General features: G+C 36.1%; 1 protein-coding gene across 13 annotated transcripts in view; it reads right to left on the bottom strand.

Moving 5' to 3' along the window:
* mcf2la (mcf.2 cell line derived transforming sequence-like a) overlaps positions 1–16,515 on the bottom strand; it is a 61,067-nt gene that overhangs the window by 41,335 nt on the left and 3,217 nt on the right. For 2 of the 13 annotated variants that reach the window (XM_043237694.1, XM_043237755.1), the window contains exon 1: positions 2,206–2,574. The exons of 6 other annotated variants lie outside the window; for them this stretch is intronic. In XM_043237694.1, the coding sequence (XP_043093629.1) occupies positions 2,206–2,278 (73 nt within the window). In that variant the 5' untranslated portion in view covers positions 2,279–2,574. Of the gene's footprint in view, positions 1–2,205; positions 2,575–9,675; positions 9,803–11,047; positions 11,253–12,294; positions 12,438–13,144; positions 13,415–14,549; positions 15,004–16,515 lie in introns of those variants that run through there. 5 more of the 13 variants (XM_043237666.1, XM_043237719.1, XM_043237702.1 and 2 more) reach the window with 5 other exon arrangements.

The following is a 16,515-nucleotide window of genomic DNA, read 5'->3' as shown; positions in this document are numbered from 1 at the left end:
ATGAAGTCAACCAGAAGAAAATATAAAATACAAAATGCAACACTAGTACAGCTGCTCATACTGTAAACCTACTGTAAATACACTGCAAAGGTTGTTTAATTATTAAGATTAGTCAAAGATGCATTAAACTGATCAAAATAGACAGTAAAGACTTTGATACAAAAAAACACCTGTGTTCTGTGTTCTAGCCATCAAAGCATTTGAAAAGTCACCACTTTTACCAAAATCCTAAACACAAAATTTTCAAAGTTTTCAACATTAATGATAAATGCTTCTTTAGCAGCAAATCAGCATTTTAAAATGATTTCTGAAGAATCATGTTATACTGAAACCTGGAATAATAATGCTGAATTTCAGCTTTGCATCACAGGAATAAAGTACATTTTCTAATATATTCAAACACCAACAGTTGTAAAAAATTGTATAACCAATCCCACGTCAGGTTTTTTTTTTATGTCTCATATTGTAGGACTTGTTTAAAAGAGGTGAGCCGTTACTTAAAAAGTGATTTTTTAAAAATTATTTAGGTACCAGGGTGCATTTTTGACCAGCCCGAGCACCCTTGCAACCACACAGCAACATGCTAAAAACCTCTCACCTTAGCAACAGCATAGGAATGCCCTGGCTTCGATCCACAACAGCCTGACATTGTGGCGGCAGCTTTTGCTTTGGCAAACGACATTCAAATTTAATCCAGAAAAAATTGTGTGAAAGAACACACTTAATATCATATCTCAAATCGTACACACCCTCTTAAAAGATATAACTTTATGCATCCTGCTGCACATAAAAAGTCACACTCCACATACTCGTAATATCAGACAGACACGCTACAAACAGTAAAGAAAATAGCCTACACCTTGCAGCACTTAAAACTGCTAAAGTTTGACCCCTATTAAAGCTGCTTTCAGTTCTTTCAGTTACATAAAAGAAAAGCTGAGCTAAAAACTCATATTTGAGTTCACATCTGATTGAGCACCCAACATGACCTAACATTTTCCATTCACACTAAACTAATTTCAATTGACAGTGTCTTATATAGTATAGCCTCAGGTCATAGTTACACTGACAGCAAGCCAGTCTAGATTTAATAAGCAAATATCTTCTGATGTGCCATTACTTGCACACAAATACTTTGTGCCCGCGATGAGCTTTCACAGCTAAGAAATCCGATCACTGCGTATATTGACAGGCTTAAAGCAAAGCTTTGAATCTGAAACAACATTTTGGTGCCAGTCCAACTGGGTTCTGGAAGTTGGCATAAACCCAGACTGGTGGCAAAAGTTGTCCATATGAGCTTGGCTGAAACTGTTACAAACCGTTGACCGACAGACAATACGCTTCTCACGATCTGAGAGTGCAAAAAAAGGAGGGGGGAGTTTACGTTCAAATTCAGGGTCGCGTTTAAACTTGAAAATCAACGAATTGTGGCAAAGTTTAAAATGTAAGCAAACAGAGATTTCAGACAGATTTTATATATTTGTTTTGTATTAAAAAAAAAAAAATAGGGTCACATTTTATATTAGGTGGCCTTAAGTACTCTGTACTTGCGTCACAAAATATGTACAATGTACAATATTGTGTTCATATTGAATTGCAAAACACTTCTGCTCCTACTGAGGTGGGATACGGGTAAGGTTAGGGACAGGTTGTGGTATGGACAGCTTTAGGTGTAAGGGATGAGTCAATGGTGAATTTATAAATGTAATTACATATATTTATTTTTAAAAATATAAGTACAATGTAAAAACATATAGGTGCATTAAACCAAACAATTAAACACTTAATAATCTATTATCTACATACACAGCATAATCAGAACAGGGATAAAAGGTCACTAAAATGTTTTCCTATTCTCTTATAAATTAATGGGGCTCTTCTGCCATAGAAGAACCATTTTGGATTTCAAATACGGATAAGAACCTTTCAAATAACAGTACTTTAAAAAACTATTCTAAAGAAGCTTTTTCCCTTACAAAGAATCTTTTGTGGAAAGGAAAGGTTCCATGGATGTTAAAGGTTCTTCTAGAACCCACCAATATCAATGAAGAACCTTTATTTTGAGAATGTTTATTAAGCTTTGAATAAATGTAAACATAAATACACCAGAAAATCCCCAAAACAAAACATCAAACTAGTCGTATCTGACCTGGTTCAATACATTTACCTGGTTACACGACTATAAAGACTAGTTTAGTCTCCTACCTGTCAACACTTTGAGTTGCAGCCATAGTCTGGTAATGTCCTGGCAGAGCAGGGACACTCGATTGAGTTCCATCCTGCTCAGAGTGCACCTTTCCCGGCCACCCTCCCGTCTCAGGTGCCTCTATCTCTGGGGCTTCATCCTCCCGCAGGACTCACGTAAGCTGCCACGCATTACCGAGGCTAAACTGTCCGTCAGCGCACTTCACATGTCCTCATCTCCAACACTCAAACTCCACCAGCATCAGGTTACTCTGCCACACACACACACGTGCAGGTGGAAGCAACAGACGGTGGAGTTAAAGGGAGGAAAAGCCCCGGGGCAGCCGCTCAAACAAACCAGAATGCAATTCTGTAGCAACCTGTGTGTGTGTGTGTGTGTGTGTGAGTGAGAGGATAAGCTCTGACATACGCACACACACTCTCTAATCGTCCTGCCTCTAACAGGTTTGAGAGAGAGAGAGAGAGAGAGAGAGAGAGAGACAGCAGTTTTCTCTGTTACTCTGCCAGGGCCCTGTGGATTAATAATAGACAGCCAATCAAAACACTGGGGCCGGACAGAGAGGCGGAGCACTAAAACTACATTACTCCATCTATCATGATACTCAAGCCATTTATACTAAAATATGTTTAATAATTGGGATGTTTACTCAACTGTACTTTTTCCTCTTTTAATAATTGCTTTACATTTTTTTTGTTATTTTAGTTAGTTTGACACTGTACTGTGAAAATCCAAATGCATACTAGTCCAATAGTAACTTAACTTTCATCTTGAATTTCCCATTTAAATAGCTATTTGTATTTGTAAAAATTTGTAAAAACAAAATTACATGAAAGTGACAGTGTATGGTCATTAACTTAACACAAACCTTTTAAATAACTTTGTAACAAGATCCTATTAGTTAATGCATTAGTTATTGTATTAGTTAATTCATTAACTATAAATAACCAACACTGAGCAATTAATTTGTTACAGTATTTATGGATCTCGGTCATCTGTGTGTAATGAAATAACAGTTTAATGCTCAAATCGACTGAATAATTTTGAAAGATACATCATTTAAAAAAAAAACAAAAAAAAATACACATAAAACATAAAAACATAAATATACATATATATATATACACAGTATACATATACACATATATATACATATACATATATACATATATATATATATATATATATATATATATATATATATATATATATATATATATATATATATATATATATATATATATATATATATATATATATATATATATATAAATGTATTTATTTTTCTTTCTTTGCATAGTGTACTGCCATAGAGCTGCAGGGATGCCACACACACACCCAGTTCAACATCTTTTATATGAGAAACCAAGCAAAGCAATCCATAAGAGCAGAGTGAAAGGCGCTGTACGTCTGTATTTTGTATTCACAAAGAGCCTGGGAAAAAGACACACACACACACACACACCACCTGTTTGTGGCTGGAGTCGGTGCATAGACAGAGTCTGCTGCTGTGAATTAAACAGCTCTATAGTTCAGCAAAGCCTTTGATGGAACTCAAAACCCTTCAGCTTGAGAGAGAGAGTGAGCGACTGTGTGTGTGTGTGTGTGTGTGTGTGTGTGTGTGTGTGTGTGTGTGTGTGAGAGAGAGAGAGCTATCAACGGAAACAAAACAGATTTAGACACATCAAAATGAACTTTTTATGCTTACAAAATAGTTGAACAGCAGCAAAGACTGCCAATGTTAGATAAACTGGAGAATATATTTAGAGATACTTTAAGATGCGTTTTTTTTTTTGGTGAGCACTCTATTCTTAGAGCACCTTGGTTACTTACAATGCATTTGAATGCGCTGCGCTATATTTTCAAACAATATCACAGATAAGTTTACAAGCAAGGTATATCTGGGCTGCTGCTGTCTGGGAAAGTATATGTTCATTGTGACTTTTGTGACACGCAATCTTCAGCTCAAGGCTCTCTCACAGCCTGAAGGTCACAGGCCGCATACAACAGGAGGACTTTAAAATGCAGGTCAAGTTCTAGACACTCTTGCTGGAAATCCCCTGGCTCTCTTCTCTTAGATCTTGTGTCCGGCTATATATACCCACTCCATGCTCGTCTGAGACACTCACACACTACAGATTATTTAAGAGAGACAGGGCTTCACTTTTATAAAGACAAACACAATGGCCCTTTCTGTGCTTGATCAGTAACACTATGCCACTGAGCTAGATCCTCTGGGCTAGAACAGCTCTAAAATGTACACAGTTACATAACATACATATGGCTAAATAACCAAGTATAAACCATTACGACGTAGTACAATTTAAGTCTATAATAAGAATAGATTTTATTGATTAGTACTAATGTACTTCAATTAACTTCAATTAACTTGATTAGTAATATATATAAAAAAATAATAATTTTTTGTATAAATTACAATTAGACTAAAAATGTCAAATATAAAAACAAATTCCAAATATTAAAAATAGAATATAAATAATACCAACATTATTATTAATAATAAAATAAAAATATTAGTGCTGGCAAATGATTAATCATGAATAAAAATCTAAAAAATGATATTATGTAGATGTAAATACATATCCATACAGTATATATTTTGAACATATTTACACATCTATATTTATATTCATATAATTTATTAAATATTTTTAATGTATAAATAATCTATATCTTTTTCTGAAATATATACATGCCTGTGTGTGTGCTTATATATACAAAAATATACACAGTACACAAACCCACATATTATAATAACAGCAACACATCGAGTTGATCATTAAGCACAGATGTATTTTCCATTTATGAGGAGGAAATGAGGGTATAAACAAACTTAAATGAAAAATAAGTGTTGATGACAAACATTATTAAAACAATAAAATGTTTAATAACGTTGTGTGAGTAACACATACTGGCAGATGAGAGTAAAAATAGCCTCCAGGCCTATTGATTGAGATAAATGCAGAGTCTAGAGGGACAGGATACATCAGGATATGCATGTAGTGCAGCTGTAATGAGGAAAGCAGGAGTGTGTTCACTCACTCAGACATCCTGTTTCTGACAGGCTCTGGTTCTCCCTCGGCCATTCAGCAGAAAATGAAACCGATGCTTACGATAAAATAACAGGATTGTGTGCAAATTACTTAACATACTGTGTATCCAACAAATCCAGTGATCATGATGGGATAAGTGTAGCTTTTGATGGGATAACTAACATCATATTTGTTGTAGAGAAATTGAGGACTTTTACAGTAAAGTTAAAAGTAAATTCAAGAATCACCTTATACTATGAAAAAAGGTGAACTAGGTTTAATTATTTCAAGCTAACTGACATATAGCCAACATTATTATCAATATTATATTAAATAAAATATAATAATTTATAAATAATTACATTGAATTATTTTATTATCATTATCCTTTATTATTTAATATTCTCAGGCATGAATATTTCCGAAATGATCAAAATTAGCTTTTTTCAAAATTATCGAAATGTGCCACTCAACAACTATTACCAACAATAATATTGTGCTCAATAAAACAAAATGCACATGAATTATAATTATGACAATGTGTACAAAACAGCAGCAAATAACCGTTTAATTTTAACTTAAACTGGGTAGCTACTTCCTGCTTGCAGGTATTTTTACTTTATTTTTTTTATAAACAAACCTGAAATTTGCTAAAGTAGAAGTTGTTATATTCATTGGAAATAGTATTTAATTTACTCATATTTACTTATTGCATATATTGACATACGTTTTACCTTTTAATGAAACTGTCAGTGTTGGTTAAACAAAACCCAAGTGCCACCATCAGGCCTATTATGTGAAATGTACACACACACTATACTATAATATAATATAATATAATATAATATAATATAATATAGAATATGTGTATGTAATATATATGTAAAAAAATAAATAATTATTAGTCTGAATATAATCTGATTATACTTTTGAGACTCTGCCCCTGAGGAACACTATTATTATATTATTATTATTATCGTTATCATTTCTTTTTCTGCATGTAACCTCATTAGGCGTTAAGACTATGGTTTATTTTATTAGTCTTTATATTGTGGCATTTCAGGTGTAAGTGTATAAGAACGTCTTTCAAACAAAGTCTTGTGCTCATTTGAGTCACAAGGCAAGGATGAATTTTTACTGAGAGACACTTTTAGGAAAGCACATGATTCTTTGTATCTTAAGAGGAAATTGTCTTTCATAATAGATGTTTTCCTGTAATTCTTCTATAGCTGTAGATTTTTTTTTTTTCACAGATAGTTCTGTCAACTGAACATGAATCTGAAGCATTACTGTTTCAAACAACCTAAACATTTTTTATTTAATCATCTTTAGGGAAAGAAGCCTGAATACAGTCAATCAGCGCATTTGAGGGAAACAAATGCTAAAGCGAGCATGTGACCACGAATTTACCAGAAAGCGGGAATTTTTTAATCACTTGAGAACGATGGTGCAACTCAGGTCAGTTCAAACCAATGATCATGTGACCCATTTTAAACATCCTTTCATCATCTCTCTCTCTCTTACACACACACACACACACACAGGCTAGTCATGTGATCAGTCAGTGGGTATTTGCATGGGTTTGGTCAGAGCAGCACATCTAAAGAAGACAGAGCAACCAATCACAACCCAGTGATTAATAACCATTGGACACATGTGCCTGTTTGCAGAAACTCAAAGATGCTAGTTGAACTGAAATAAATAAAATGTGCTTAGATGAAAAAGAATACACATTCTGACTTAATCCAGTTATCTTTTTGTTGTTCTTCATAACGAAACAGGAAACAAGCTTGAGACAAAAGGTAGTTCTCAGACAGGCACCTGCAAAGAAGTCCCGGGAACACACAGAGACATGAATATATCCACAGGATATTACTATGACAGCATGTCTGGTTTACTACAAAAACACAAACAACAACAATAAGAATGCAAGAACTTCCTCTGCAGGCTACGAAGCTGCAAGGAGAGGAAGGAAACTTCCTCTTTCTAACTAAAGTATAATCCCAAAGACGAAGAGAAAAGCAATGATATTCCTTATATATAACATACTAAACTTTTCACCAATAAGATTGTGCTTTCGCTTCTTTAGTTGAAATTTTTCTTCCGATTCTTTACATCTCCCGGAAATTCGGTCATGCCAGGGGGAGAACGTCCCATCGTTAACCCAGATCAGTGTCGACGGTCATCACGTTCTCCGGCCGTCTGGACAGCAGTTTAGCGGTTAGTTGTTCTCGGGGACATTCATGTCACCACACCCCCTTTATCATCCAGATTTAATCAGCACAGTCACTGTTCAGGCCTCAGCTTTACCCCTCTTAATTATCCATGATTACATATACTGTTTGAATTGATGCAGTTTCGCCCAAACAGGAAGCCGTGTGTTTATATGCTCCTAGTTTACTAAACCTAGGAAACTTCAGGAATCTATGAGAACATGAAATAACATTTTTGTTTTGTTTTTTTAAATGGAATTTTGCAGTATTTAATATTTTTTTTTTTTTGTTTTGTTTTTTTTTAACAAATTGCATTTAGCAAAATGCGATGATCCAATTAATTTAAAATTGACAAAATGAAGTCCCTATTTTTTTCTTGTTTCGCTCAGAATCAGATAGACATCACAATAGGGAAGAATCACCTATTCGGTTTCATGCAGACATTACATTTTAATTAAAATTGTCATTATTTATTTACTCTCATGCGGTTCCACAAAAAAAATTATAAGACAAATATTAAAATTAATAATATTTGCAGGGGTTTAGGATTAAGACTGGGTGGCTGAACGGTATAAATAAATAATAATAGCACAGGAAATATAGATATAGAGATTGATGAGCATTCAAAGCATTTTTCCCCTAAATCCATACACAAGAGAACAGAAGGTAAAACATATCATATTATCCCATTCTTTGTGTTTAAACAAGTGCGAAAAGACTTAATGCTATTTAAATGAGTTATAATTTATCATCAACTTCAAACTAAGAGAAACCACAATAATAAAAGAATTCATTTACTGTAAATCCTCGTGCTCAAGAGGAAGAAACAAGAGCAAATGGAGAAATAATCACAGCAGCTGATTGTGGCTAAATGTTGGTTCATCGGCCGCGTGCAACCCTGCATAAAATCACCATGCAACACAACAATAGCAAGAGGAAGCATCCTCTAAAGATTTCCTCTGAAATGACAAAGACATTTATGCCTCTATAATTTGCATATCCAAAAATGATGCACAAAACGGGAGATTCGCACACACTACTGCAGGGGCAGCCAAAACAAGGACGAACTCAGCAAGAGTAGCAGTCAGGATGAGGAAAAGGAGGCCAGTGGCTCTAATACACACTGACAGTGACGCCAGAGGAGAGACACTCATAAAGTCAATGAAAAATCATGATGTGAGGAAATAATGGAGGCTGTAGGCCCAAACAGAATCAGCAAGAGTAGATTCCTGCAGAATGAAAAAACATGCCATTCTACATATGCCACAATTTATATTAGAAATATAAATATTAGATTACATATAAATTTAAAAAAAGCTAAGAATATAAACATATACACACACACACATATAAATACATACACATACTATTATAAGTCAATAGTTATCAGAACAAAATGATTACAATTTATTATTAAAATTAATAATCATTGATAAATATTCCAGAACAGAAAAACCTCTAATGCTCATAGTTAAGTCTGCTTTTGATCTGTCAGCGCAGGTCTCTGAAAACAGTAAAACCCTTGCAGTAAGAGATTTGCTAGAGTAAACATACACTACAACACGGGCTGTTTCACCAAAACAAAGTACTGCCGAGTATATAAACTCGGTGAGAGCAGACGTTTACTCAGAGCAAACAATGATGAGGAGAAGGCTGATGTAACCCACACTAACAGCAAAATCAAAGAGAGGATGTCAGGACACCAGTCTGCAAAGTATTGATAAACTGTACTATACTGTACAGTGTATTGGTTACGGAGCACCTAGAATTGATGCATATGCAAAATCGACTCATACTTGATTCACTAGTTTATTTATATAACATCATGGTCTTGTACACGTATATAACTGCATCTCTCGACAAAGTGTGTTCATTGGCAGTTCGTTACTGCACTGCCTCTGCTCCCACGAGAGATGACACCATAACTTCAGTCTCTGGTGATCAGCAATACAAATTAACGCACAAGCATACAGCTCATCTGAGCGGCTCGAACAGCACCACTCCACAGCCACACGGTAGATGCTGAGAGCCAAAATGGCCGCCTCTATTTCATCAACATAAGGTTGGGCTTCATAAACCAGGCAAGCTCATCCAGTGTAAACAGTCAAACCTAGAGTGGTTTAAGATCAACTGCGTCCTTACAACACTATAAGCAAACCTCACCAGCCCAATAGGCAAATAAAGACATGCTCTCGTGTCCTCTTACCGCTTCACAGGCGCATGGGCATTAGGGGAGAGCTCTTTTCTGGTTTGATGTTCGTTGGGATATTCCCGCTGCAAAGGTTATGCAAAATCCTTAAGCAGCACAGAGACGGACAGTCAGAGAGAAGCCATGCTGAACAACCACACCCACAGAGGAACATGCCAGCAGGTGCATCTAATTACTACATCCTGTCTACAGACGTTTGAATGTCTCATGACAAATGCAATGTCACACGCTTCCATGACATGTGAACTCTGGCTAAGGACAACCTAGATATAGTGCTTGTTATGTCTTTACTGGTTACCTTAATTTTTAATCCCGTATGCTGTTATTTTATTCAGTAAGGCACTGGGAAATCTTTGGGCACTGGAAGAAATATTAACCTTGTGCTATTTAGGTAATTACAACAGTTAGATTAAGCCCCATAAAGGTCAAAACTCTATAAAATGGCACATATGCTACATCATTGCCATCAAAATGACACTGGTTCTTGCAAATGTGGTAATCATGTGAGAATTTTAAAATTCTGGTCACAAATGAGAGCTTTATAGGGAGGGTAAAGTGGAGCAGACATGTTTGGAATAAGTTTTAATAAAACTACTTTTATGATGCCATTTGGTATTTTTGTTCTTTATGGATCCTTACTCCCCCTGGTTACCATAATATCGTTGACTAAAACTTAATGTAAACTATTAAAAATTGTTTTTGGTAGTTGAAATGACTCTGAAATAAAATAAAATAATTATATTAGATGAAAAATCTTGGCAACTAACTGGGAGTTTAAATTAAAGTAGTTAAATTACAGAAACTAAAACTGCAGCAAGGTGCAGCTAAATAAACAATAAAAAAGGACAAATGCACATATACAAATATAAGAATAAAACAAATTCAGTATTTAAAAGAATAAGAACCATAAATAAATAATACTAAAATTCAGTATATAAGAACAATATATAAATAATACTAAAATTCAATATATAAGAACAATATATAAATAATAATAAAATATAATTACGGGTTTTTATGGTAAGAGCTGTAAAATAATTCTTCAAAATTTACACTTGTGCCAGAAAAAAACAGCAGCATATTGGTTTGGAAATGAATGAGGGTGAGTAAATAAATCATTTCTATTTAATTTTTCATTTGATTTTAATAAATGTACTTCCGATCCTTGCAGGGAATTTAAAATCTGACAGCAAGTGTCACTGTATCAGATACTAGCAAAATATATTAAAATTACAGATGTATTATCACTCTGAAAACATCCCATGGCACATCACCGCCGACAGCATCATGATACAAGTGCAGGAAAAAACAGTGAAGTGCCACACAAACACTTTTCGTCTTCTCAGCACATGACACAAGAGGAACTTACAGTTCAGCCCTTCACAGCAAACAGTGAACCTGTAGAAACTTTCCATTTCCTCTAAAGGGATCTTCACCCAGCTCCTGCAGATCTCCGGGGGCCGGAGGTGAGTCCCAGTCTCCCCCGTCAGGATCATTTCACCTCCTTCACTCGATCTCAATCTGCCCTGCTGCTCTTATTCATTCTCCCTTTTACTGTCACATCCCTTCTGTCCTCGCCTTGAAAACACTCACCCCCTGACTGATCCGACGCTGTATCTGTCTCTCTCAGGTGTGAGTGTTGCATTCAGCAACGTGACGCTGTTCCTCAGCCACGCCCACCTGAGAGACAGGTAACGCCCCACAACAAACACATCTGTCTCTTATATCACCTGCGATTTCAGGCACTGTCACAAGCATCTGCATTCTCAGAGCAATTTCAAAGCAATTTTCAAATACAGGCACAAAAGTAGAAAAAGGTATTTTATCAGTAAACGTTCTTAATGATGCTTCACTTTGTATTATTTTGAGAGAAAACCCCCCCACAAATAAACAAATGGGACTATTTAAAACGTTTCTGGTTAAGGTTGGTGCAGCTCATGGATTTGAGTTCCAGGAAACAAACAAGCAAACTGGTATAATGTATGCTCTAAATGAATGAATAAAAAAACTCTTAAATAAAAAAATAACGAAAAATTGTATTTTGCAATAATTAAACATGGATTTTTACTATGAATTTAATTTGAAATAATTCAAATATTAGCAAAACAAATGATTAAACAATTAGGATATTATAGATGCTTAATTTTTTTCTCATGCTGTTAAATTAATTATAATTTAAATATTATAAATACAATTTTAAAACTAAAAATGTAAATAAATTCATTAAATGCATTGGTTTAATGTCACATTTTTGTGCACCTATTAATTTTAGCGTATAATGATCTTCATGATTTACCATGTGGCTAAAATCATTTCAGGTCCTAAAATATTGAAATTAAATGTACAATAAAAAAATGTTGCAACTATATTTTTATGCTATGACTCTGGCAAACATGGAAGCTGTTTTACTATAAGTTTCACAATTTTTAGTTTTACAGTATGATCCACTGTCTTATTTACAACTTAATTTAGTACTGTTAATTCTTATAGTTATTTTCCACATTATTTACACTTTTTGCATATGGAGTTATACATAGAAGTTTCTGCATGTCAGAGACTTCTCATACAGTCTCAAAGCTGATTTCTAGATCTCAAAGGTTATCCAAACACATTTACCTTTTTGCAGAGTCTGCGTGTACCTGGTTTGTGTCCTCCCAGGTTTATGGATGAAACAGCACACTGTTTCCATTTCTGATTATCAGGATTCCAGCAAACACAGACGTAAATGGATCCAGCAACCGCTTCAGCACTCTAACCGCTTTCCATTATACTTTGACCTCACACAAACCACTACAGGTTAGTTAACCATTACCAGACACCCGTACAACATACAGCAGGCCCCACATGGCCATTAATTATATATTAAATATAGGTATCAAACTCAAAATATACCACACTCTAAGTATGATTATCATAAGTAAGTAAAACTAAAACCACCTAAAAAGTAATTTTATATCAGCTAGTTGCCAAGGCAATATTTCTACTAAAAACTTTTTAAAATAACATAAACATAATTAAAAAGTACTAAAACTTTCAATGTAAGATTAAAAAAAATTCATGACATGATTAAAAACTATAACAGCATTTATTTTTTATATTATAAGAGTATTTCTTTAAAAAAATGCTACGCGCAGGCAGTCAAGGAATAACATGGCTACAAGCTGTGTACCAACATCATATCTTATTCTACATAAAAGACTTTATGCCAAAGCTGGGCTGAGATCAGTCTAAAAAGATAGTCTGCATATGACAGATAATGAAGTCCAAAATAGCGCGTCTGCGTAGCACAGATACAGAACAAAAGAGTGTGACAACATCACAAGGATGCTGGGAGTCGTCTCATATTAAACACACAGAAAGTCAAACATCAAAGAGCAAATACACACAAACACACTCCGACTTAAGCGGCATTCTGTTACAAGCGAGAAACAGACACAGAGCGGCTTAAGATCAGAGATTTACTCACATTTCAGGGCGTCTGACATCTGCTCTCCAGTACAGATAGCGCCACAAGCTGTCCTTGCAGTGCCTTGATTTCGAGTGTGTGTATTCCCTAGCTTGTCCGCTGTGTGCTATGCAAAGCATAGCAATTGTTCAGTTTGTTACTGGGGTATGTGTGTGTGTGAATATCTTTTTTGAGAAGTTGAGATGATACGCTATTTGCCCGTGTCTATCGGCGTCTCATTCCCTAAATATACCGGTCCAGCTCTGTGCTGAGATGCACCGGTTTACTGTGAAAACAAAACTTTTAGTGCAAAGTGTCTGAGCGAGAGAGAGAGAAAGAGAGAGAGAGGATGTGTGTCAGTGCGATCCGGGCAATGGGCCATCCACATGCATCTCAATGATGTGAGAGAAATCCCACTAGGAAACCACCTCTCAACCACACACACACACACACACACACACAAACATTTACTTAAATTGGCTCTAAAAATTGATCTGAACACCTAAAATGTAAGAATCTAATTTCAACAGATGTTCATGTTCAAGGAATAGTTCATCCATTCCGTTCTTCATTTAAAGCCGGTTCTCGAGAACAATAACTATACAATACTTATTGTCCACACCAACAGACAATAATGTTCTGTTTATTGTAAGTGCAAGCTGAGTTTCTGTCATCTCCTGCTTTTAATGCTTAAGCTCTTTAAAGTCAGGTGGACTTTGGTTGGCTATTAATGTCTGTTTTATTAGCTGGAAAAAAAGATTATATAAGTTATTCTAATTATAATTCCTTTGAATTATAACCATATTAAATTTACAGTTATAGTCGAAAGGCTTGGTGTCACAGGCATTTACTTTTCATTCGAAAGGAGATATTTTAAAGAATGTGCAGGTCATTATTTTCCTTGTATTTACCAAATACAAAAGAATTGAGTTTTCAGACTTAAAGAATTGAGTTCATTCTTTTAATGCTAAAGCATACCCAAAGACACTGTGAAAGTATTATAAGTCCATATAAGTCCATATGACTTGTGCAATATTTTATTGTCTGTCAAGAAAACAATTCTAAATTTAAGCTATTGTGGAAATTTATGGTACTTTTGCATTGTTTTTGAAGCCTGAAAGTTTCAGTTCTCTTTCTTACAAACTGCATGAAAAAGATCAACTGGTACCACATTCTTGAACATGTTGCAGTTTCTCGGAAGAAGGAAAGTCATATGAGTTTGGGATAACTTGAGGGTAAGCAAATGTTGCCAGAAGTTTCTTTTTGGTTGAACTATTCCTTTAACCGTGTCCTCAAACTGAATGACTCCGAATCTAACAGAGGCAGTCAGCGCAGTCCATCCTGTTTCCTCAGAAAAACCATCTGAAAGCAACACCACCAAACACACACACACACAAACACACACACAAATATTCTGGTCTCTCACCGTTCCAGTCCCTCCAGGAGCTCTTGCGGCTGAAGGTTGTGAAAGGAGAGAAGGGGACCCCCTGTAAGACCGTAGCCGATAGGTTGTAGAGGAGCTGGGTCAGTCGGGACAGGATCCGCTGTGGGGCGTCCTGGCCCTCCCGAAGAAACTCATGCAGAGACATTTAAACTGGTTCCCACAACCAGTCTTGACTGCCCTCGGCTCGACCTGATGTCTCGGAACCAGCCCAAAACCAATGCGGATCGATCCACATTCGGTCCAGACCGATTCTAAAACCGTCCTGACCGCACCAGGGCAATCTGTACCAAGCAAGACCAATGAAATCCCAAGCCAGGATGATCTGATCCAAGAGAACGCTGGGAAGACTACAGCAGCCCAGTCCTGGTCTCAAAGGGCTTCCTCTGTCAGATGGGACCCGCAGAGAGAGGCTGCATGCAGACGCATCTCGGACCTCCTGTTTGTAAGGAAACAACCCCGGCATTCATGCACGCTGTCGCAATAAACACACACGTATTCTTGCAGAGGAGAGAAGAAGAGTGGAGAAGAGGGGAGGGAGAGTTTTAGCACAAATCCCCTTCTGCTCTGCTAATTACACACACACACACACACACACACATAATCACAGACACTAATCTCCAGCATTCTTGTGCGCCACTTAGGGGCCAAACTGACTAACTTTCTCTAAAATTTTAACCTTTTTTTAAACCAATCATTCAATTTACATATCCATAACAAAACATGCAAAAAAAAATTAAGAAAGATTGAAAAACATACTAAATATTTAGCATAAAAATATAAACATGAATAAAGACATAGAAGTAGGGAATAAGCAAACACAAATAAAAGTCAAAGCAAAGTCTTGTATGTGTGCGTGTCTGTGTGTGTGTGTGTGTGTGTGTGTGTGTGTGTGTGTTTGATGAGGAGTCAGATGCAGAGAGATGAAGAGCAGGATAAGCCCTCTTAAGGTTAGTATGGAGCATCTGCACACATTCACCCAAATAATCCAGAGTACAGACTGCAGGGATACACACACTAAATAATGCATGGGACTACAACTAGCATGCTTCTTTAAGTGTGTTTGTATGGTTCATACAGTGTATGCATTTAAACGACCATATACAAAATACACCCATCAAAATATTTGCATATGGATGGCTCTGCAGGGACTTAACTGTCCTGGTTAGACTAGTAAGATAATACAACACATCATTTTGCAAGGTCAAGCAGCAAAATTAATGACTTTTACACACACACACACAATTTATAACTAGCACATATGGCAGTTATTTCTTATCCAAAATAAGTTTTGTCTCTCTTGTTCTCTCTCACACACAGTCGCTCTCTGTTTCTCTCTTTGCTCTGCATCTCTCCCTGTTTCACCCTTGGCACTGTCTTCTTCATAGAACACAGATAAAGGAGGAGTGAGAGAGAGAGAAACTGCCTGCCAAGGTTTGGGCAAAGGCCTTCACAGCATGTAATTTAGCCCTCTAGTTCTCATCCTATTACCACGGTGGAAGTAACCCTACAGAAGAAAACAGCCTCCTCTTGAAAGACCGCAGAACCCGTTACCACGGCAACCCTCAGACACAGTACAGTATTTAGAGCCATATTATAATAATCTATGCTAAATAGAGGAAAAAAGCGTATAAACCTACCATAAAAACCTTGACAAAAAAATAGCTTTTTGTATCGGTATTGTATTATACTCTTCTGTTACTGGATATCCTGACCTGAGACATCCGCACTTTATAGAGCATCACGGGTAAAACAGTACCATAAGTCAAACAACTAGATGGACTAGGCATGCTTGGCAGAGCCTGTCCTGACATGATTTTAAAAGCCGGAGATTTGAAGATTTAGTGTCAGACAGACAGAAAGCAAGTCAGATGAAGATAGGAACACGAATGTCTCAGACAGACCACTTCAGACACCATTCAACTTCATTAGACCCACGGTTCAGACTCAG

This window comes from Puntigrus tetrazona, chromosome 1 (genome assembly GCF_018831695.1).
Source record: "Puntigrus tetrazona isolate hp1 chromosome 1, ASM1883169v1, whole genome shotgun sequence".
Classification (NCBI taxonomy): Eukaryota; Metazoa; Chordata; class Actinopteri; order Cypriniformes; family Cyprinidae; genus Puntigrus; species Puntigrus tetrazona.
Note: the sequence above shows the minus strand (reverse complement) of the source record. Positions and strands in the feature narration are given on the sequence as shown.